General features: G+C 47.3%; 1 protein-coding gene across 1 annotated transcript in view; it reads right to left on the bottom strand.

The window, feature by feature from the left end:
* LOC119232511 (acid-sensing ion channel 2-like) overlaps positions 1–24,067 on the bottom strand; it is a 254,924-nt gene that overhangs the window by 75,884 nt on the left and 154,973 nt on the right. Inside the window, exon 2 of the mRNA XM_037494546.1 lies at positions 7,987–8,137. Coding sequence (XP_037350443.1) covers positions 7,987–8,137 — 151 coding nt within the window. The remainder of the gene's footprint in view (positions 1–7,986; positions 8,138–24,067) is intronic.

Below are 24,067 nucleotides of genomic sequence, written 5' to 3'. Positions count from 1 at the left end.
GTTTTAGTTCCCTCTCTGGAACTAAAGGGTCAGTATCTGACCCTTCCTAGGGGTTCCGTGGTGAGACTGTTGGGCATCAGTGGGCCTTGCCTGGGCAAACCTTTATCTTTCAGCCTGTCTCTGCTACCAAGTTAGTACCACTCATCCATTTATGTTCCATCTTCCCCAAATCTGCTGATGTCTACCATTGTCTTTCATCCTCTTTGTCCTGTGGGTTTTTACTTAAAAGTCTTTTTTTTTTTTTTTTTGATTGCCATTTCGACGCACATTGGGGAGGGAGACTCTTGTAAGCACTTATGTTTGATCTGACACCTTTAGCCAGAAGTCTAGACTGTCTACCTCCCCTGCAGGCAGCTCTGCAGGCACTTCCAGGGCTCCTTTGACCATCCCAGAAGAAGGGGGAGAGATGCTTACAGTTTGTCTCTGGGGTGTACACAGCCATAAAATCAATCAGCATGGGTTTCATCCCAATAACATCAGTCTCACATCCAGGGGTTTTCATATTGGGTTCCCTAGGGATGCCACAGAGTTGGCCATAGGGAGCAAGGAGAGCAAGGAGAAAGCAAACTGGGGACTTCATTTTCAGTTACAACAGAGCAGCTCTACCTGGATCTGCTTTTTATGTTGGGGCTGTGCTAAAGCTTTCGTTCAATACAAGAATTCTGCTATTAAAAAAAAGAGGAAAAAATAGAAAAGGAGAATTACAACAGACCTATCATTATATGCCATTCTCTCTCCAGAAATGTCAACGGAAACTTTTTTTTTCACTGAGCTATTTTCATGGCAGTGCCTTTATAATCACATTTTGAACATTAAAGGAATATAATGGAAGGAGCATTGATTTGGGCTCACAAGTGGGTTTTAAGCTTGGTGTAGCTGCTTAACGAGATGTGTGTCCTTGGGAAGCTTACTCAGATTCTCTGGGTCTCAGTTTCTTTATCTCCAGTGGGGATTGTGATATCTGTTAACTGTGTAACTGGGAGGATTCATAGCACATAGTAGCTTCTCATTAAATGTTATTTCCTCCTTCACCCTGACCCATCACCGTCCAAAATTACAGCATTTTTTTTTCTTTCTCAACGAATATATCAATGAGTACTGATTATCCTGATATATATATATATATATATATATATATATATATATATATATATGTCAGTGACCCAGATGGCCCAAGATCCCTCACCTCTTAGTGGAGTATATATTTCAGTGGAAAGGGATGGACTACAAAATATTAAAACAGTAAATCACATGGTAAACTTGAAGGTGACACATGTCAAGTACAAAAGTCAAGCAGAGCAATAAAGAGGAATGAGGAGAGGGACTAAGGTGTAAATTTAAATAGGACAGTCAGGGTAGGGCTTCATTGAGAAGCTATTATTTGAGCAAAGACTCAATGGAGGCGAGGCAATGGGCCACATGGATGTTGGAGCAAAGAGAATTCTAGGCAGAGGGGATGCAGAATGCAGGTGTCCTAGAGTTAGAGTGCTCCTGGAGTGTCCTAGAAGCAGAAGGGAGGCCAGTGTGGTGAGAGTCTGGTGAACAAGGGGACAGTAGGAGCTGATGAGTTGGGGCAGAGGCTAAGGGCCAGTTATTTACCTCGATTAGAGCTTACACTCTCAACACAATTCCTTTACTCAAAAATATAGCCAATCGATCTCTCTCCAACACTAGGGTTTGGAGAAATCAAGAGGGATTAAAAAGTGCATTTTGCATTGGCGAGAGTGAGGGACAGAAGGAAAAACAGACTAGAAAGAGAGGGACCTATTTGTGGTCTTTCCAACCTTTGAGCTACACAGTTTAGAAGTGGAGCTCACTAGGGAGCACCTGGTGTACCCAATCTGGTTACCTCAGATACCACTCACCCCAGCCCTCTCCCTCACCATCATCCAAGCTTCTCTTGGTATAACTGTTCCTGGAACTATCTTGGGAATTCCTTCCCATCAGTCACCAACCCCAGCTCCTCAGGGTATTCTGTAATCAGTGCCTGAAGCCACAGACTGTTACAGGTGGTGCCTCCTGGAGGGGGTTGTTGGTGAGGATAAAGAGCTCCGGGGAAAATGCTAAAAAATATTGCATTTTGGGGTGGAGTGACTGATAAGAAATAGATGGGACTGCAGAATGGGGCGTTGATTAATTTAGTCTTTGGGATTCAGCATTTTGGGGTTCAGAGGTTGGGATTCTGCATTTGGGGTCAGCGGATTTTGGCTTCCACCATGCTGATCTTCCAGAAGGCTGTTGTGGGCCTCTGAAGATGGAGGTCTCCAGCAGCCAACCTCAGAGGGGAAAGTTCGGAGGCTTTGCAAGTAGCCTAGCAACTGAAACTGTTCCTGGTTTCGCTGCTGTTACAGCCTGACAGAGAAGGCGAAGACCCGGAGCTGAGCCGAGTGCCTCGCTGAGCTGTGAGTGTGGCTGTTTGTTGGTTTGTTCAGCCACTGCAGCTGCTGTTTTGAGTGTTGCTTGTCTGGTGCTGTGCTGGGGCATCCCAGCAGCTCTGGGAGCATCTCCTGTTGTGTCTTCTGTTGTCTTTGTGAGTTGGAACCTGGTCTAGAGTCTGATTGCCATGTGCTTCATGTCAGCAGAGGCAGGAAGATGCCAAAAGATGCCATCTTGGACATGTGAACTATTATTTGGGAGAGGAGCGCTGTGTGGGAAGGTGCCATCTTAGCTGCTTTTGTTTAGGACTGAAAAACACTGGACACTGCTTTGGGTGAGGTAAATGGCCATTTTTGGTCTCAGTAACTCTTTGTTATTCCCTGGTTTGTTAAATAAATCCCATTGTTGTTTTTCTCTGAGCCTGAGTAATCGTGCAATTGTGCATGTGGGTGAAAAACTCAGCGACTGGTAAATTATTTGGGCAGTGTCCTTGGCCAGTTTTAGTGCCCTATATCACTTCCACAAACTCACTCACCTTCTCAGGCACCAGACTGAACTGGGCCAATGATTCCCTTTTCTGTTTTTTTTTTTTTTTTTTTTTTTTAATAGGACATCAGTGAGAGACTCAAAATGGTATCTTGCTGGTGATAGGATGTGTAAAATAGAAAACTACTGGGAACCATGTGTGAAAACACCTATGTGTGGAAACAGCCTGTCTCCAGTGAGAGAGAATGAAAGTGACTCCAAGAGAGGAGAGGCAGAGAAGGGCCCAAGACGTGAGGGGCGGGGTCCTGGGCTCTGCTGTTTCTGACACTGCATCCTCGCAGTCCTGCTGTTTGGTTGTTGGATCTTGCCTCGGATTCCAAGGGCAACACAATTCCTTTTATGCCTCAGCTTGTTTGAATCCAGTTTGCTCACAAGCAACCTAAATAACCCACTGCCTATTTCTTTTATCTTTGAAGTTACTCAGAGACATCTACACAGTTTCATTTTTAACAACCTCCTACCGGCCTTCAATTTAATTTCCTTTAGAAAATGCTGGCCATGAGATCTGCACTTCTATAGCCTAGGACAGCTTTCCTGTCCCTTTTTTCTGTTTTGTGAGCTCCTCTATGAAAAAAGAAGGTTTCCATGGTCAAAAGCACTTTGGAAATAAAGGCTGCATGCCACATTCCTCTCATGGAGATTCATGATATAGCATATAAAGAATCTCTGCCATGAATAAATGTACCAGACTTTGTCCACCCAGGCATCCCCAAGGTCCTTTTTATTCTTAGAACATGTAATATCCCAAACTCCTGATATTTTATTTTTTTTAAAGATTTATTTATTTATTTATACAAGCACTGGGTACAGTCAGAAGTGCGGGAGGGTGAGAGAATTCACCAGAGCCAGAGCGGGGAGCAGAGCAGGCAGAAGGACCGAAGTACACTGCTGAGGGGAGCAGCGGGCGGCAGGAGAGGTCTGCGCTCCATGTGGGACCCTCCTCCGGTGGCCGGGGAGCAGCTGGGGATCGAACCGGCACTGCAGAGGCTGCGGGCAGCTTCGCAACCCAGCGCTCAACCGCTGCGCCATTGGGGAGGCCCTCTCCTGATATTTTATAGCACCCATTTTTGGACACACTCTCTAGGTTTACGTGTGACTGAGCCTGCCTTCTAAAAAATGGCATATTTCCAGGATGTTCCACACACAGATGTTTGACCATGGGGCACCCTGGTGTGAGGTCTAGTCAGCCCTGAGGAAAGGATGTTTCTGGTAAATTTTGTCGTCACCCTTTACTCACTAAGCCTGTAGGTCTGGGTTTTTCCAAATTCATTTGTTGGTGCCAAAAACTCTTGTCAGTTAGAATTACACCCAAATGAGGGTTCCCTTACTGCATCCTGAGAGATGAAGCTGTCCATAACTGTACAGGCAAGAATGTCCCAGTGCCTTCTTCGAGCAGAACAGAACCCTCTGATGTTGGGCGCCTTAGGACACCCTTCATAGGGATGGGATGTTTGGAATATTTTCTGCCTCTGGGAAAGCTTGACTATGCTCCCCGGTCTACTGGTCAATATTATCATCCTTCAACTGTGCACAGTTTACACAGAACATACATTCTATCCCTTCAGTCATTCCGTAAATTGGACAGGTTTTGTTTGCTTTATTGGCCTCTATTTTACAGATAAAGAAATTGAGGCACATTCACAGGTCCTCAGTCACACCATTAGTAAAGGAAGAGCTGGGGACTCAATGTGCAGTCTGTCATCAAGCTCCCCGCCCCCCAGCAGTCATATTTGAATTCCTTTTTCTTCACCATCTCCCAAATATCTTCTGTAAGGACTTGGACTCCTTTCTCGGGGGGTTGAGAGGAGGCAAGAATGCCAAGGAAACAAGATGGCATCTGTGGGGCCACAAAGCTAGACAAGTCTGGAATATCCTCCTGAGGACCACATGGGCCTAGGCCTGATGTGCCCATGGACCTTGGGAGCAGTGCCTAGGCAGTGGGACATGGCTGTGTCTCCTCAGGTGACCTCCCCACAAGTGGCTTTCACCCTCCAGAGCCCACAGCTCATCCTTTGGCAGGTGTGTAAACCTCACTCCTACCTACAAAGGGCTCACTGCCCAAGAAACAGGTGGCTTTGAGTTACCCAGAGTCTCCCAGATGCTGCTTACTGCTCAGTGCCTTTGTGGCCTAAAGAAAGGTAATGTGGAGAAACCCCAGGTATAAGGGCTCAGGAGTCCTGGCTAAGTGTCCTGGGGGAAGTCACCTAATGTTATCCTCTTTCCTTGGCAAATGGGATAAGGAATTCTCACCACTCCAGGTTGTGGTGAGGGGAAGGTCTGGAATGAAGACTATCATAGCACCAAGGGACAGTGGGAGGTGGCAGCAGAGGCAAAGACCCAGAAGCCAACCAGAGCAACTTAAAGTTGTGCTCTCCAATATGGCAGCCACCAGCTTCTGGTGCAATTTAAATGAATGAAAATGAAAAGATATAACAATTCAGTTCCTCATTTCTACTGGTCATTTCAATGCCTGTTAGCCACAGGTGGCTAGCTGTACTGGACCACTCAGGTAGACAGCATCTCCATCACTGCAGAAAGTTCTATTGCCGAGCACCCATTAGTTTCTTTAACCAGTTTGTTCTGGCCCTCGCTGTGTTTGAAAGCCCACCTTCTTCTCTCAGCCTGTGTCTCCATCTATACAACCTTAGGGGAAATGGTCTAAATGGAAAGTGCTGGTCTGCGACTGAGAGGTAGCTCAGGCTCCTAGGTGGAGTGAGACTAGAGCTCTCCTGTGGGTTCTGTGGAGTCTGGCCTCCTGATAAGATGATAAGCTACCAAAAGGCAGGTCCTTGTCTCGGGTCTTCAGCATCTCTGACAATGCCCTGTGATGTTGGGCACACAGCAGACCCTTAATCATGATCACAGATTTGCCCTGAATTGGTACTGCTCAAGGTCCACTAGGGCCGAATGGGGGCCCAGAGGCTCAGGGCAGCAGAGTCCTGGCTTGGCCATTAATTCACTGAGACTTTAGTGTCTCTCTGATTCCTGCTAGACTGTCATTTCTCCCCTCTCAGGGGAATGGAGTTGATTTGCTGGAATAAATGACCTCAGAAGAGGCAGAGTGAAGATCCCCCGAGCTAGGGCCGGGGGCTGGAGCCCCTTCCATCAATGGCCAGTGCTCTGACCCAAGGCCAGAGCTCTGCTGTGTAAAGAGGTCTATGACGGGGGTGCCTGGTAACGTGAATGTGAATCTCTCTGTGTATATACATATGTTTGCACTCCTGAATCAAGATAACAAACTGGGAAACCCAACATTTCTATGGAAGGGCATAATTAACTTCTGGTCAGGCCTGGGGTCTGGGGTCTCCAAGATGCATTCATTGCCTGATTTTTCTTCTTGTCCACAGTGATTTGATAAGCAAGTATGTTCTGGTGTCCACAAGGCAGGGTCTTTCTTTGGGGACCAAGACACAGCTCCTAAGACCAAAGGTTGCCTACAGGTGTCATGGTCCCAGGACACAGGCTGGCATCAGGAATGTTCTGGAAAAACAGGCCCTTGGGCCACTCTTAGGAATGTCAGAATTGGGAACTAACGCAAGCTTTCATTTGTTTGCATCTAGGGTTAGAAAGGAGGGGCCTTGAATTTAGGAAAGTGAATGGAATCAACTAAGCGTCTCCTCAGCGAGCGGCTAATGGAGCTTGAGGGCCCCGGAGCCTGAGGTGAGCTGCCAGAGGCATTATTGCAATGACACGTGTGATGGCCATTTTATTTTTCAGTTGAAGGAGCAGGAGGACTAACCATAATGCAAGGTAAATGGCCATGCTCACCTCTCCCCATCAGGGCGCTCAAGCGAGTGTTGCCAGACAGGAAGGACAGTGCTGGGAGGCTGCAGTCAGTCGTCCCTGGTAAGGAAGCCATGGCTGCCTCAGGAGCCAGGAAGGTCAAGGCGTGTGAGGGGTAGACCTCAGAATGGGAGGGATTGGCGACAGGAGTCATGAGGTAGGGGCTGCAAGACATGGGACTGGGCTGCTTGGCCTCCACCCCCTCTTCGGTGCCAACCCTAGGGCCTGGGCTCTCCCTCCTCCTGGAATCTTCTCTTCCTCTGCCCTTTCCCTTCTGGCACCACCCTTGGCTCATCTGAAGACAGCATCAGTCTTACTTGGGGTCCCCTTTGCATTGATGGTCCCCCTCTTGGGCATCTCTTTACTTTCTCCACCTGGTGAAATTCTAGAGGCTGTTGACATTCCGAGGTTTATATCAATCTCTGCTTCTTTCATCACATCACCTTCTCCTCTGTCTTGTCTTCCTGTACCCTATGTAGTCCCATGTATATTTTCCAGGATCATCTCAAGACCCTGCTCAGATACCCCATGAACTACAATGCTTTTCTTCAATCTTCCGCCCCTGTCCGGCCACAGCACTAGACACATGTTACACTGCTCTGTGATCAATGTCTCCTCCTCTAGGCTATGATCAAGGACTCAGACTTTATCACTTTATTGTTCTTACTTTGCTGCATAGCCTGAGACAGTGGCTAATGAATAATTTGTTGAATAAATGAATGCATGAGCTAAGCTTTGGGGCCTGTGCACACAGGCTACGCAGGGGCTCATGCAGGTAGGGCGCCAGCCTCCCCCACCCCAGTATATGGCCTTTGTTTTTCCAACCCTTCACTGATCTGTCACTGGCCCCCCACGGGAAGAATCTGCTTTCCTCTCACTGGGCCTCCTAGCTGGGTTGGGACATTTAAGATGTCTGGGACAGAAAGGAGCTGGCCTATCCCTTCCTCTTCTGAAACCAAGCCACTCCCCTGCCCAACTATACATGTTAATTCAAACCTTCCTCCATGACTCCTTCCCAACACCTCCCCTCCAGTTCCCTACCTTCCTGTCCTTCCCGATTTTCCCATCATCTGTCCCTTTCCCACCAAGAAATCCAAGGAAATCCAGAGCATCACAGCCCACGCCAGGGACATTCTTAGCACTCATTGGCAGGCACCAATGCCTTGATGAGATCAGGCCTTCACAGGGCGGGCCAAGACATCCCACCTGAGCCAAAGCTGTCTTTCAGAGTACCGCACCCCTCCGCCATCCTCCACTGCCCAGCCCCTGTGCCCAGCTCACCTGTCTCTCCCCAGATGGGCAGGTACTCATCTTGCTGAATGTCCAGCATGATCTCCAGCCCGTTGCCTGTCCCCCCCTTCACCGTGGTGAGCAGAGGTTTGCCATCCTCGCCTGAGTTAAACATGTAACACTTCCCATATTTTGTAAACACCTGAAGGGGAGAAGAGAAAAAGAGAGAAGCACATGAGTGACTTCAGACAGGGCTCCAGAGATTGGTGAGGGCCCAGAGGTCCAGCATCAGGCCAGTGTCCCCCAGCTCGTTACAAGGAATCCATCTTGGAGACCAATGAAACCTCATAATGGCTGAAGGCCTGAATTCACCAAGTGTATTCTGGCATCAAAGAACAAATCTGGACACCCCTTGGGGTGTGTTGCAACAAGATCTGGGTCCCCTTCCCTCTCTACACCCACCGTAAGCGGTCCTGTCTACTTCTAGATGTGAAACATCATCTATGAGAACCTGACCCTCCAATCCGTACCTCCACCTGCAAGCTTTCTCCTGGGCTCCAGACACAGTAATTCCACTGCATGAAAAGTATGACCTCAGGGATGCTGCAGACCCCCAACACCCAGCAGACCCCAGTGGGAACATCTCCCTCATCTTCTCAGCCCACCTGCTAATTGTACTCCTGGCCCAGGGAACAGCATCACCACCTGCTGAGGGACTCTGCCACCCTCAGAGTGGTTGTCAGTCTTCAAGTCCAATTGACTAGCAAGACCTGCAGCACAGTCTCAACATCTGACCTGATTTACCCTTTTTTCATCTGTACTGTGGTAACTTAGGACCAAGTCATTTCTTGCTTGGGCTGCTGCTGTTTCCTAGCTGGGTTTCTTGATTCTCCCGCCCATTCTCTAAGTTAACTGCAGCACACCTGTTCTGAAATGCAAAGCTGATCTTGTCAATCCTGTGCTTAAAATCCTTCAGGGCTTCCCAACCCCCTTAAAATCCAGATCATTTACAACCAACCTTCTCTGGTATGCCCTGCCCACTCCACCCTCCTGTTTCCCATTTGATTTTCTGAGTGACTAGAACATAAGTTCCAAGGGTTCAGGAAGTACACCGGCTTGTTAACTGAGGTCTCTATCTTTAGTGACTAGCACATTGGCTGGCACAGGGGTGCTCCAGAAGTATATGGTGAGTGAATGAGTGAGTGGGGCCAGAACAACTTGCAGCACCCCCAAATATGCTGCTGGTTCACACACTTGTGGTTTTCTGTCAGCTGTCTAAAACTCCTCTTGTTCCTCTTCCTGCCTGGACAAACTAGTTCTCTGCCCAGGAAAATTCTAGCTGTTCTCCCAGACTGGATTGACGCATCTTCTCCAGGAAGCCTTCCAGAGGCTTCCAGAGGTCTAAGTGGGGAACCAGTGGGGTTATAACCCTCCTCACTGTTCCCCTTGCTCCTCTGCTAGGCACCATCACATGGCACTGAAGAACTAGTTATTCTTGTATCTCTCTTGAGCTCACCCCTGCCTTTCACTTCTGAATTCCGGCACATATACATTGACTGGCACACAGTACTGGTGCTCAGTACACTTTTTCTTGATGAAAGCATGATCACAAAGAGGCAATGTGATGGTATAGAAAAAGCCCGGAACAAGGAATGCTGAGAGAAATTCTTGTTCAAGTTGATGTTGCCAATCATTAGTCCCGTGATTTTGGAGGACTCAAATAAACTCTCCAGGGCTCAATTTTTCCATCTCTAAAATGGGGTTTCTAGTCTTTGTCTTAGCTACTTCTGAAGGTTATTGAGAGGATCAACTGAGGTAATACATGCAAAAGTGTTTCAACAATAAAAGCTTTCGACAAAAACTATGACTATTATGATTACATAACTGCTTTGGAACCTTGCGCTAAAGCCAAATTACATCAGGCAAATTGGCTGGAAGAGAGCCAGGCCAACTGTATTGGATTCTTGCAGTCACTGAGATTTGGACCAGGCTGCCTCCCTGACCATGCTCCATTGCTCTGTCCCCTCCTGCCATTTAGATTCTTGTCCTTCAGTGTAAGGGCAGGTAAATAGTGGGTCTGAGCACTGGAGGCTGCATTTCTCATGCAGATCCTAGTAGCTAGATGGAAGGAGAGAGGTTTCTACTATGTGCCAAGCACTGTGTTAGACATTTGGCTATGTTGTCTCATTTAACTTTGCAACCATGACCATGGGTGGTGGTGCTGCTCCTACTGTGCAGAGGTGAAATCAAAGCCCAGAGAGGTTAAGTGACTTGCCTAAGGCCACACAGCTATTAAATATCTGTCCACATCTGTCTGTTTCTAACACATGGACTTTTTCTTGGTGTGCTGTCCTGGATCTCTTTCATTGGGATATTTCTGAGCCATATGCTGTTCCCTCTCTGCCTTACTTTTCCCATCAATAAATATTCATATGCATGTGCTCCTCTGTGCAAGGACAGCAAAGAAGCACAAGCCTTACAGTCTACATTCAGAACCTATAGGAAGGCCAGCAAAACACTAGATTTCATATTTTTCTTCATGATATATAATGGCTCTGAGTCCCTAGCCAGCTGCACTATTTCAGGACAGGCAACCCTTACTTGCTCAGCTTCATGGTGAGGGAGGACAGCTGGGATGTGATTTTGCAAAGAACTGAGCTTTATCATCCCCACTGCATATAGCAACTGAACTTGGCTAATGAAATTGTCCCCTGGAGACATGCTCTGGGGGACCACTGTAATGAACAGATAAGAGCACTTTATACTTATACATCCACTGCAAGGGGTCGACCACATCTGGAGTGACTTCCAGGGTGCTTTGATAGAGCTTCTCTCTGCCGACACACTCAATATAACTATTTGTAATATTAATTTCCGATGCATAAGAAGAGATCTGTAAGAAGTTCATTTCAGCTTAGTCCTAGACAATTGCAAAGTCTAACCCCTCACCTAACTCCCATTTTTGGTACTTGAACTTCAGACCATTTGGCTGGGGTTAGAATGTGGTATTTACTCATCAGTTGTGATCCTTGCCTGGCCACAGATGTACTGTGTGGTATTGAAAAAGATATTGACCCTTCCTGAGCATCCGAGGATAATAAAATGTGATCATTGAAAGGAGTATTAGAGATCATCTTGTGCCCTCACCTGACCTCACAGGTAGGGAAACAGTGACCTGGGAGAGAGGACATGACTAGCCCAAGGTTATGCAGGAAGGAAGTGTCCTTCTGGGATACCAACTGCTTCTTTTTGACTAGCCTCCCTCAGTTTTCCCCTCTACAAGAAGAGAGGGAGGATGTAGGAGCTGGCTGCCTTCAGTACATCACTGACTGTCTGCTCCTTGTTGGGCACTGAAGTGTCATGGATTGAAGACTTTTCCTACGGGGGAGGAAGAGCTACGTCTTGGTGGTGGGAGTGATAGAGACGCTCTCTCCACCCTTAACTTTCTCCTTGCCAGGCTTGGTGCTCATCCTGGGTGTCAGTATCCTTTTTCCTGCTTTCTCCTCTTGGGGCCAGATCCTGGGGCACTTATGTAAAAAAGAGCTTGGTGTAATGAAAATCAGAGTGGTGGAGCGGGGAGCTGGGAGTGACTGCAACCCGGTCTGAGAGACGGCCAAGTTCTTTGTTAAGTACAGACCACCAGAAAGAGGCCTAAAGCCTTCGCTGGCTTCCTAGTGCATTTAGGATAAAGTCCCAAGTACGCACTGGGCCCTGTGTGGTTCAACCTCTCCTCCTTTTCTCTTCCACCTGCTTCCAATATGGTGCGTCTTTGGCCCTGGAAAGTGCAGCAGGACAGTCCCACGGGCCATTTCTTCTGCCTTACTGTTTTCCCCACACTTTTAAGCCAACTTGATCACAATACCTCTTCCCCAGAAGTCCCACTTGACCACCCTGAGCCCCTGCTCCTAGGCGCCATTTAAATTGGGGCTTCTGGTTTGACAAACTCACACCTCCTGTATTTCCCCTTAATGATACATATCAAAGTGTGTAACTAGATGGTTATCACTTGATTGTTTGTGGACACGTCTTCCACAAGACTGAGAAGGCAGGAACTATCTTTATTCTGTTGCACAAATAAATGAATGGGCTCCAAAAGGCTGCTCTCCCCTGTCATTCTCTTGCCCACCTCTGGGAGGAGCCCTTTGGTGCTGGCGGGCCTTGCCTCTGCTGTTGGTGGGGAGCTCAACCTGGTATCTTGTTCAGCAACTCTTTCCTCCCTTTCTCTGCCTTGATTTTCTCAGCTTCACACTTAATTGTATTTAAGCATTTTTTGCTTGCTCCTCCTTGAAAGTATTAGAGGACATAATCCTTTCAGGTATTAAGACAGTTTACCTTGTGGGGGCATTAGAAGGGGCTGGGCAGCCAGGCGCCGCTCCAGCTTCCCTGTCTGCGCTGCTGAGCCCCGCTCCTGCCTGGCTTTTCCGAGAGGATTATATTCCTCTCTGTTCAACATCAAAAGCCTGAGAGCTATTTACACACAGTGCGATTTTGCTCCAAACTTGGGACAAGATAGAACTCTCCCTCCCGATTTCGGGGGCATAATGACGGGTAAGTATAACACACGCTTCAAGTTTACGCCTTATCACCCCCAGCCAGAAAATACAATTTATTTAAGTCCAGACTGTCAGGGAGAGCTGGCTGCTTCTTCAGACCCAGACATTTCTCCACTCTCCTGGTAAGTGCTGACAGCCCCGTCGCGGGCTGAATTTGCTGGGTTGCTAAGTGTCTCGCTTTGTGCAGTCAGTTCTGTTGGTATGAATAAAAGTGCATGCTTCAAACTTGGAGTTCCAGGAGAAAGGGGGGATCCTTAGACAAAAATGGATCCCGGGGCCACCGTCTTGGTGACTCACATTTGCACGGTACATTATGGAGACTGCGTTTAAGTACAACATCAGTTTTCCTGGTGGTCACATCAAGCTGTAGAGAGGCCAAGGAATAATTCCTGAGCTTCTGGTCTGCGCTCACAACTGCTTGGGATTTTTGTAGGTATCATCTTTCTCCTCATTACGGTCCCAGGTACCCTGATGGGGAGGCATTTTATGATCATTTCCCCATCAGACAGTTGAGACAGAGGCTACTGAAGAAGTAGGTCATAGAGCTGGGACTCCAGGGTGAGACCTCATCATCATGGACAATATAAGGGGGGAAAGACAAGATTTTGAGCATTTTGAGCAACAGGATGGGATCAAGGCAGCTTGCTCATTATTTGTCAAGTCTGTGACCCTGAACATGGCATTTACTCTCCCCAATTCCATCCCTCATCAAAAATTGGGCAAGATGATCTGGCCGTGTGCTTGCAGGGACCAAATGAGAAAATGCAAGTGGATGTGTTTGGATGATTATATAGCAGACATCTTCACTGGCTATGAATCCATACTAAGGGGGACTTACTATGTTCCTCCAGTTCAGCAGAAGAGAGATAAGTTTGTTTGGGTTAAGGGAGGGGGTGTCAGAGATGAATTGAAAATGGGGGTACTGACAGGTCCTATCTTCTCTGCTTAGATCCCCACACTACCAAACTCATCTTGAAGCAGAGGGGACAAAAGCTGCCATGTGCCACTGATGGCTTATTCCTTAACAATGTTAAGCCTATTACTGGAAGCCCACGGTGACCAATGAGATTATGGGGCCATGGAGCTAGGTAGGAGAGGGAGATGCTTCCATACATAAAATCCATTTTGAAAATCTACCTTTGGATTCCAACAACTGAATGCAACAAGTTACTGCCACAGCAGACAGACGCCACCCATTTGGAGACAGCAATATTCCAGAAAATGAATGTGGGGTGGGGAGAGGGTCTCACTGCCTTACAGTAGCTCTTAGAATAGCTCTGCAGTCACAAACTGGTTTTGCTGCCCTCCCTGGAGTGCTGTTTTGTGAGTAACTTATATCTGCTTGCTGTCACTAATTTCTGCAACAGGCCTGAGAGGTTGCTGTTACCACCTCTACCTTATGAGCCAGGAAACTGAGGTCCAGAGAGGTGCGCCATGTTACGGAGCTGGGACGTGGAGGACCCAGGGAGAAATACATCTTAGCCTAATTCTACAACTTCTGCTCTTTGCCCCCGTCCCTTGAAGCTACAGCTCACACCCACACCCCTCTCCCAAAATGCTGCATTCCTGGCAGACTGGTGAGACTGGTGCTTTGCTCACACTAGGGCCCTCCCACCTGCTAGCGGGAAGGTACATCTCAGAGTCAGGAGAAATGCCAGACACCAAAAATCTTCTTGCCCAAAATTTTCATTTTGCAAATGGAGATTCCAAGGCCCAGAAAGGTGAAGTGACCCACCTCTGGTCACGCAGCTATATTGGGGGGAGGGATCTGACCTGAGCCTGAGGGCTTGAGTCTATGCTTTTTCTCTAAAGCCTTCTGTTTGCACGTGTCAGGGGTTGGCATTATAGCTAGGCTCCCCTTCCCAGGGCACTGTATCCAAGGAAAAAAGTAAGGTTGGCATGCAGGCTTTGGGGGACCTGTTGGGGCACCTCCTTATAGAGTCTGGGAAATGGAAAGTGGAGCCCTTGCTGGCAAAGCTTAGGCGGAGCCTATATCCATGAAGACACAGTTCTCTAGTCCAATTAATAGTGCAAACAGTATTTCTATACCATGTATCTACTTAAGAAAATAAATTATGTATATATTCCCTTAAGGACTGTTGGAATATCCACTTACAACTGGGCCTGCAAACTTCAAAACTTCAAGCCCATTCATTCATGCTGACCTTTAGGGCTTCTCCTAGGCAGTGGATTTCTTGTCTCCTCTTGCTTATTACACTTGAAGGAAATGAAATTGTACTGCTCCAAAGTGCTTCTAAAACTCAGCCTTTTTTCCTCCCTAGTTGATTGAGCTTTCCTCTCAACGAGCTCCTGAAATTTCTCATTAGGCTGTTTTCAAAATAACAAGCATGTGAAAGCCAACCATTTAGTTTCGTTTGTTTTGTTTTTCTCTTTCAAACTCTTCAAACGCATTTCACACAATGGAGAAGTGATAAGTCTGTCCAATGGGTTACCAGGACTCCAGTAAACAAAATGAGCCTGTCTCTTGCTTTCTGGGCTTGCATGCAGTGAATGTGTTTGAAAATTAAACACTGCAGAGGAATGTGTACTCAAGGAGTTTGCTGGAGACAGGCAGCCCTTTGAAGGCAAGGAACATATCTTATTTAAAAATTAGCTTGCTCATTCACCTGTTCCTGCAGTAGGAATTTTTGACCACCTATTACATGCCAATGACTGTTTCACAACTGTGCTTCTCCTCACAATGAGATTAAAAGGACACAAAAACACTAATTTGAAGGGAAACCTGCACCTCTATGTTTATTGCAGCACTATTTACAATAGCCAAGACATGGAAACAACCTAAATGCCCCCAAACAGATAAATGGATCAAGAAGATATGGTGTACAAACACACACACACACACACACACACACACACACACACACACACACACACACTGGAATATTACTCAGCAATCAAAAAAGATAAACTCATGCCACTTGTGGCAACATGGATGGAGCTGGAAGGGATTGTGCTAAGTAAAATAAATCAGAAGGAAAAAGAAATATATCGGATGGCTCACTAAAAGATGGAATATAGGGAAACTGAACAAAGGATCAGGAAAAAGACAAAATTTTCGGGTTGTCCATGGATCTGAGGTATACAGCAGGGGAGGGGGAAGGAGGGAGTCAAAACAGGGGAGGGAAGAGCATAAGGGACTATGTTGATGGTCATGGGTGCCACAGCAATGGGAGAATTATGGGGACTACATAGTATGCAAAAATGAACAGCGATGTAAGAAAATTAAAAAAATTATTTAAAAAAAGGCAGTTTTGACAAACCCCAGGAAAACACTTCATGTGGCAGGTGCTGTTCCTGGAATGCAGGAGCCTGCCTGTGGGTTCCTTAGCAACCATCTGCCCCCTCTACCCAACCAGCAGATCACCTTCTCTTCTAGGGCATTCCTACACCCTCCTTCTCAAAGGCTACTTTTCTGGTGGAGGGAAAGAGAAGAAGGAACAGTCCCAGAGCATATACCAAGCTGATTGCTGTGTACAACTTCCACCATTTAAGGCTCACCAAGCCCTTTGACGTAGCTGTTGTTCTTGCCAACATGCAGATGAGGAAATCAAGGCATGCCAGGGCCCTACAGCCAGAGTGGTTAGCCTGACTCTCCCTTTATATGTCTGGGTTGTTTGAAGACTGAGAGCTTTATCTGACCCCTCCTCTGTGCCCCTACGCTCATCTGCTGGATATGGGGTCCCTGTGTCCGTGTCTCCCAAAGGCCTCTGTCTTCTCCCTCCAGCCCTAAGCACAGTCTCTGCCCATCTCTGCTGGGCCAGTGCCCAGAGCACTTCAGACCGTGCAGGAATATGCGAGTGCAGCGGGGCACAGAGCACAGCATGAACACAGGTCTGTGTCAGCTGGGAAAACAGCAAGGAGGGGAGCGACGGGGTGACTGGCAGTTCCCCTCAGTTCAAACAGTGTGCAGGCAAATGTTCTCTCAGCGGACGACCCACAGAGGGGAGGGGCAGCTGGTTGTTCATGTTCCAGGTGACATACCAGACCTCCACCGCAGATGAATCCTCCTCACATTTCCCTTAGAGAGTCCAAGTGGGGTTTGACCTGAGGCTATGAAGTGGGAGGTGGGAAGCCAGAAACCTTTCCAGTCGGACTGCAGCTGGCTGGTGGGGGCAGGGGCGGGACCGATGGGGGTCTGGGCTGGAGGGAAGTAAGGGAAGTAGCAGCAGGTACCCAAGGACTGGTTGTCACTCATTTGGTCGAGGTCCTGTCTGTGAGCAGGTCTGTCTCCTGTGGGCCGTGGGGGCTTTGTGATTTCTGTCTGGGTTCCCAGTGCCTGGCCCCATACCTGGCATATAGTAGGCGCCTAATGGGAGGTGCCTGAGTGCACGGCAAAAGTCAAACATGAAACTGGGAACCAGGCAGCCTCAGCTTCCGATGCTGGCGCTGCACTGATTTGGGGGAAATCATTTCATCTTTGGCTCTTGATTCCTCATCTTAGAAATGCTGGCAAGAGAGCCTTCCAACAGAATTGTTGTAAAGATCAAAAGAGCTATAATGGGTCTAAAAAAAAGTGCTTGGTAGAAAAAAGATAAATCTCCAGCCCAGGCAGGGGGCATTCCTGTTTGTGGTCTGGATCTTGCCTAAGCCCTGCAGGAGTAGGGCAGGGAGAGCACTGTTACTTGGCTGTGGAAATGGAATCTGAGACATTGTTCCATTCGGGGCCATGTTTGCAGCTCAGCCACTCCTCAGATAGTGGATGTCTATGAAATGCCTTGTGTTCCAGGCACCGTCATGGGGGTTGGGGCTACAGAAATGAGTTGGCCTTTTAGGAGCTGCCTTGTATGGTGGGCAGCCCTGCAGAAATGGTACGAGGTGGTGCCAAGTGCTATAGGGTGCACAAAAGGATGCTACCTTGTGGGCAGTGGTGCTGGCGGTGGCTCGGGGACCTATGGCAGAATTCCCCTAGGGACAGTGGTGGTGGCACCTGTGATATTTAGCAGGTGGAGACAGATCCCTCAGTTTGGGTCTTGGTCTCAGCTGTCAAGAAGGCCAGTGGTGCCAGTCTGGGGCCCTGGCTGCCTGCTGGACCCTGCCTAACTGCCCAGCTCCCTTCCATTTCTGGAATTCAACACCCTCAGCAAGATAACTGTGGACTCAACTAAGGCAGGTGGGCTTTGTGGAAGAACACAGACTGGAGCCAGATTATCCTGGCTGAACACCTACTATGTGCCAGACATTACTTGTACAATGAATAGTGGAGTTGTCAGCTAGTAGATAATTATAAAGACAGAGGTGCAGTAACTGAGAGGAGCTGGTCTCTTTATCTCCAAGGCAACTGGTGTCAGCCTCAGAGTCACCCCTCACTCCCATCCCCCCAGCCTGGCTCTTTCATCTGCCCACTGCCAATGGGTCACCAAGCCAAACCTAATGACACAGGGCCAAATCATGAAACAAAAAGAATACATTTCTATGAAACAAGGTTGACCACCAAAAGCATCCTCTTAGCTGTAACCAGATCCGGGGAACAGGACCCAGGTGTTCTCTGCCTTCAGGCAGGGCAGAGACCCAGAGAAAGTGAAGGAGAAAGTGTTGCCACACACCATCCACAGTCCTGTTACTGTCTCCCACTTCTGCTGACTCCATTCCCTTCTTCTAACTGCCTGATGTGACTCCTGCTGCCCCAGCCTGCCCCAGTTCCCAGGCTAACGGGCTGGAGGCAGGTGCGGTCAGGATTGGCCACGGGGTCCTGCCACCTTCAGCTGTTCCTGGATGTGGAGCCCCAGGGGTACATTTTAGTTTATGTTCTAATTGCAAATGAGGTAATGGATGTAAAGTGCCTGGCAGAGGGTACTCAATAGAATTAGTAAATATAATTATTATTGGTAGGGATTCTGCATCTGAGTTCTGAAGTATGAGCTCCTATGCAATGAAATCTTTTGATTTGTGGTCCCTGGGACAAGTTCTAGTTGCCAGTTTGATATTGTCACCACAGCCCTGAGTCACTCCTAACTGCTGCCTCTCAGTCTTAGAGGAGTATCTGTCTGCTTGGTTTACCTGTGTTGTGCACAGATCCCTTCTAGAACATTCCTTAGGTATGCCTATATAAGAATTCTGTTTTCCCTGGGTTGGATATTTCTGCTCAGCTGTACTTCACCTTATGCCCACCTCCCCAGAACCTATCCCAGCGGCTGGAGTGGGCTTCACTGTGGCCACACCTGAGATAATTCAGGAGTCATTATTTTCACCTGTTTCAATACACACCTGTTGGGAATCACCCTTCTTTGGAGCAGGTGTGGAGTGGGGGAAGGGAAAGAGGGGGTTAGAAGTGTCTTCCGTTGTGTTCCTGCTTAATTTCATATTATTCTACAGGGGTATATTGAAAACGATGCATCAGTGAAAACCAAATGATGGTTTATGATGTTTACAGAGGAAAAGCAGATGTTCCAGTTAATGCCAGGGCTGAAAACAGTCCCAAGGCGGCTGATTCTAAAAACTGATCAAGAAAAGGTCAAATAGGTAACTACCCAGAAGGTACTAAAATACTCATATCATATTCTTACTGATTTCATGTCCTCTCATTTAAAAAACATATTTTAGCTTTTCTAGGAACTACCCAGAGAACATCATTGTCTTCTAGTTTTTTTCCCCATGACTGGTCTTGGAGGTTGAGTGGCATGTGATTTTAGTAGCAAAACACGTTCAAAGCCACCACAAAATTAGAACTGCGGAGGGTTTGGGGTAGTATAATCACACCGTTTTCCTGGCCAATGTACATTGACCAAAAGGAACAACGGGCTGGAACAAATACTTTGCAGATGGACCTTGCTTCATGTAATTGATTCTCGAGAGTGGCATTCCATAAATTGATGTGCATGAATCCACAGTGGTCTTACTCTATGGAATGATGGCCCAGCTGACAGATACACAGCACACATGAGGCCACTCCCCTTCCCAGGTCCGCAGCAGGTATACCTGATAGATTACAACTCTTTCCCTCTGGATCTTCCCAGCTGTCATTAGAAGTCTATTGGAGTTGGCACGTGAGATAAATACTTGCATATCTGCGCCAGAAGAATGAAGGTTCTGCTGGTGGTGCCAATGTTTCTGTAATAAGAGGCAAATCCTGAAAGTGGGGAAAAGCTTTTTCTTTTTCTTTTTTTTTTTTATTTATTTTTTTTTAAAGATTTATTTATTTATTTATACAAGGTTGATTGATTAATTGACTTATACAAGCACTGGGTACAGTCAGAAGTGCGGGAGGGTGAGAGAATTCACCAGAGCCAGAGCGGGGAGCAGAGCAGGCAGAAGGACCGAAGTACACTGCTGAGGGGAGCAGCGGGCGGCAGGAGAGGTCTGCGCGCCATGTGGGACCCTCCTCTGGTGGCCAGGGAGCAGCCGGGGATCGAACCGGCGCTGCAGAGGCAGCGGGCAGCTTCACAACCCAGTGCTCAACCGCTGCGCCACCGGGGAGGCCCAAGCTTTTTCTTTTTAGATTAAATTTTTTATTTTCTTACATTGTTCATTTTTGTACAATATTTGATTTCTCCCCTCAGGTGTAGTCCTCATAAATCTCCCACTACCACATCTACTGTGTACCATCACCATAGTTCCTTGTGCTCTACCCTTCCCTGCTTTGACCCTTCTCCCTCCATTTCCCCTGCTGTATGCCTCAGATCTATAGTTTGCCTCCAAGTTTTTTTTTTTTTTTTTAAGATTTATTTATTTATTTATGCAAGCACTGGGTACAGTCAGAAGCACGGGAGGGTGAGAGAATTCACCAGAGCCAGAGTGGGGAATAGAACAGGCAGACTGACGAAATACACTGCTGAGGGGAGCAGCGGGAGCGGCAGGAAAGGTCTGCGTGCCATATAGGGCCCTCACCTGGTGGCCAGGGATTGAACCGGCGCTGCAGAGGCTGCGGGCAGCCTTGTAACCCAGTGCTCAACCGCTGCGCCACCGGGGAGGCCCTGCCTCCAAGTTTTTTTTTGACCCTTTGTTTGAAATATAGGTGTCCCTATATTTTTTCTGTAAGTGAAGCCATCTGATATTTTTTTTCTTCTGAATCATTTCACTGAGCATAATCCCTCCCAGCTCCATCCATGTTGCTGCAAATGGCATAAGTTTATCTTTTTGATTGCTGAGTAGTATTCCACTGTGTGTATGTATGTATGTATGTATATATATATATATACCACATCTTCTTGATCCATTCATCTTTTTGGGGGCATTTAGGTTGTTTCCATATATTATCTATTGTAAATAGTGCTACAATAAACACAGGAGTGCATGTTTCCTTTCGAATTAATGTTTTTGTGCCTTTGTGTAGATTCCTAGGAGTGGAATCACTGGGTCATATTGTAGATCCATTTTTAGTAATTTCCACAGCCTGCATTCGAAAGTGAGGAAGGTGTGGGCAGTGGCATAGGGCAATATGAGGGACACAATTTGGGGAATTCATGTAGAAGGGATGCTAGGTGATAATAGGGGCAGAGGTGGGGCTTGGCATATTTCAAAACTACTGCTTAGACTTTCACTAAAATGGAGGGAGCAAAAGCTCTGGAATGAAATCCTGATTCTGCCACTTAATAAATTTTTAGGTTGGGCTAATATTTATTGAGCATGCCTATGTCTTTGTATCAAATTGGGGAACTAGACTCCCAGGAGCCTGTAATTTTCATTGTACCAGAGTTCCTTGACATGATCGAAGTATCAAAGGACTTCAGATGATTAGGGACTTGCAAAATGAAAGACAAAGTAATCTTTAGTTCATTCAGCATCTACTGAGCAAGTATTACATGTCAAATACTCTATTAGGTCCTGGGAATACAAAGATAAATAAGACATGGACATTGCCCTCAGGTAGTTCATGAGCTGTTGGGGGTTGAAATGGAGATAAAACAGTTTCCGATCATCAAGAAGATAGCACAGCTGTAAGACCACCATTGAGCCACAAACATTAATTTAAACAACTTGTAACTCTTGAGGGACAATTACATGAAGCAAGGCTCACCTGTGTATTTGTTCCAGCCCATTGTTCCTGTTGCTCTGTGTGCATCTGTAACAGGGCCTGCTTTCCCTTACTGTGTTTACACCAGCATGCCCTCCAGCCTGCCTTGCCTGTCCTCTCCACATTCCCTCTACTCCCCGCCCCAGGCTTACTCATATGTCTTCTCCTCCAAATCAGGAACTAAGCCAGGTTGAGGAGGTGAGGGGCACTCACTTCTGGGGGCGGCTCTCCCACTAGCCTTAAATTTTGCACCCAGGTTTGCCTCCGCCCAGTCTGGACCCTGTTTCAAAGTCAGATGAAGACAGAATTGGCGACATTGGTGATGAAAGTAGTATGACAACCAGCTCTCATAGCAAGTTTGCAAAACAGACACTACTGTTTCCCAATTTCAGATGAGGCAAGTAAGGCTCAGCAAGGAGTCCAGGTGCTTCCAGTGTTTGGGTCCAAGACTCTGTTTTCTCAAGTGTCATGTGGATGGACCAAAATCGTATCACAGAGATACTGTGGGGACTAAATGCCATGAGGGGTGTGCTAATCCATGTGGGTTCTAAGCTGGTCATTTCCTTCACGGGCTTTGCCATGTCTCTGGTCCTGTCAACTGTCTGTTCCTCTGTGGTGCCAGGAGGGTAAGCCTTTGTTTACTAAGTGCTTTTTGAGGTTCCTGAGAATAATTACAGATATTCTTTAGAAGGATAGTTGAGAGTGGATGCTTACTACCTGTCAGCTGCCAACGTGCCAGTTGCTGGGCAGGTGAGCATCTCAATCCTGCAAGGGGAGCACCCACAGTGCTCCCTATATCACTTAGCACCAGGGACTTAGCAGGTGACCTCTAAATGCCAAATTAATTAATGCTTCCATTTATTTGTTTATCTTTCCTCTGTCCCCAACTGTGACAATATGTCTTATTTATTCAAGTGCTCTCTGCAGGGTCTAGCTTAGCATAGACACTCAGTAGAAGTTTGTTAAGAGAGAATGACTGAAAGAATCATGCTGCAATTTGTTTTAAAAAGAAAGATAAATTTGCACACAACTTCATCGCTCAAAAGCTGCATAAAGTGAATATACTTTATGTCCTCCCCTCTCCCAGAACCAATTTTTCTCCAGGTAGAAACTTGAGGAAGTGGGCAAGACCTCCATAGTAAGCTTCTTCCTGTCCTCATCTCGCTAGGTGGGATGTGCTGGGATTTGGTCAAGAGGATTTTGTTAAAATCAGCAGCCAGTCGCCCATCTTCCAAAGACAAAGAAGGAAAGGCTGGAGGAACCACAGGTATTTAGAATGGGACAGCACATGAATGTTATCTGCAAATACTTGAAGGGATATTATTGGGAAGAGAGAATAGATTTATTCTGTACCACTATGGAGAATAGTTTTAGGAGTAATCACTGGGGTTCGGCACTTCCTAGATTACCCCCTCGCTTGCCTGAGTGCTTGGTGCCAGAGAACTGTGTCCATATGGCCAGGACACAGTTTCCTCAAGGGTCTCCATGGTTCCCAGGCTCACACAACTACAGTTGTGAGCTGACCCCATACCCTGAGCCAGTCCTGACCAGACCCAGGATCACACACAACGAATCCTACTAGAGTAGGAAAGGCATTTCTTCATATTTCCAGTCCCAGCTCCTGGCACATAGTGGGCATGTGATACGTGGGTGCTGGGTAAACAAACAGATGCTTGACTTATATGTAGGTCAGCTAGGTCTGACTGCCCCTGGGCTGTGTCCTGGGGTGGAGCTCTGTGAGGATGGGGGCACAGCCCACCCTCCCCCACAGAGCCCCAAGAGGCCACCTGGCAGCAGCACTGTCAGCAGGCAGCACCCCAGGCAGACAGCAATGTCCTCTTCATTCCCCGGATGCTGGGAGCGCCAGAGCGGCCACCCAGCAAACACGCCATACATCAGACACCTAATGGTGCGTTTTAGAACATAAGTGGTAACCACCAAATGGGACCTGGGAAGGGAATTAGAGCTAGATGCACAGAGGGGAGAAAAAAAATTGAGAGGCGCCTGGGAGGAAATAGAGCCAGATGCAATCATCCTGAGACAGGAGAAACCATCTCCTGAGCCCCTACAGGCCAGGGGGTTCATTTCATTTAATATCAGTGTCCTTTACAGAGAGCTGGGCTGCATGCTGGGTCTCTTGCCCATCGGTGCTGACCACAGCATTCTGAAATGATCTGCAACCCCCTTTTGGTCATGAATTCAGGTTTTCATTCAACAAATACTTCATACACCTACTATGCGGCATGATGTCATGTACCAGAGCATTTAACCTCATGGGTTCAGAGTCAAACTCCAGGGTTCCTATGCTGATTCTGGCCTGATCTGGGGAGTTAGCTAACTTCCCTGACCTCTATTCTTCCTCGCCATACCCTCCACCTAACCAGGACATCATGACACTAAAGAACACAATAAGGGGAAGTATTTAGAATAGGTGAATATGTCCCCGCGGATTTCTGCCCTCTTGAGGGGAGGGGACTGTGAGAAATGTGTTTCTAGCCCCTGTGCCCAGCTTGGGGCTGCATGCAAGAGGCTTTCAGGGGATTTTATCTTAATGAGAGAGCACATGCCCGAGCACACACTGGCACACACACAGATACATGCATACATG

The sequence above is a fragment of the Talpa occidentalis genome, unplaced genomic scaffold (assembly GCF_014898055.3).
Source record: "Talpa occidentalis isolate TD23 unplaced genomic scaffold, MPIMG_talOcc4v2.1 talOcc4.7, whole genome shotgun sequence".
In the NCBI taxonomy this organism is placed as follows: Eukaryota; Metazoa; Chordata; class Mammalia; order Eulipotyphla; family Talpidae; genus Talpa; species Talpa occidentalis.
Note: the sequence above shows the minus strand (reverse complement) of the source record. Positions and strands in the feature narration are given on the sequence as shown.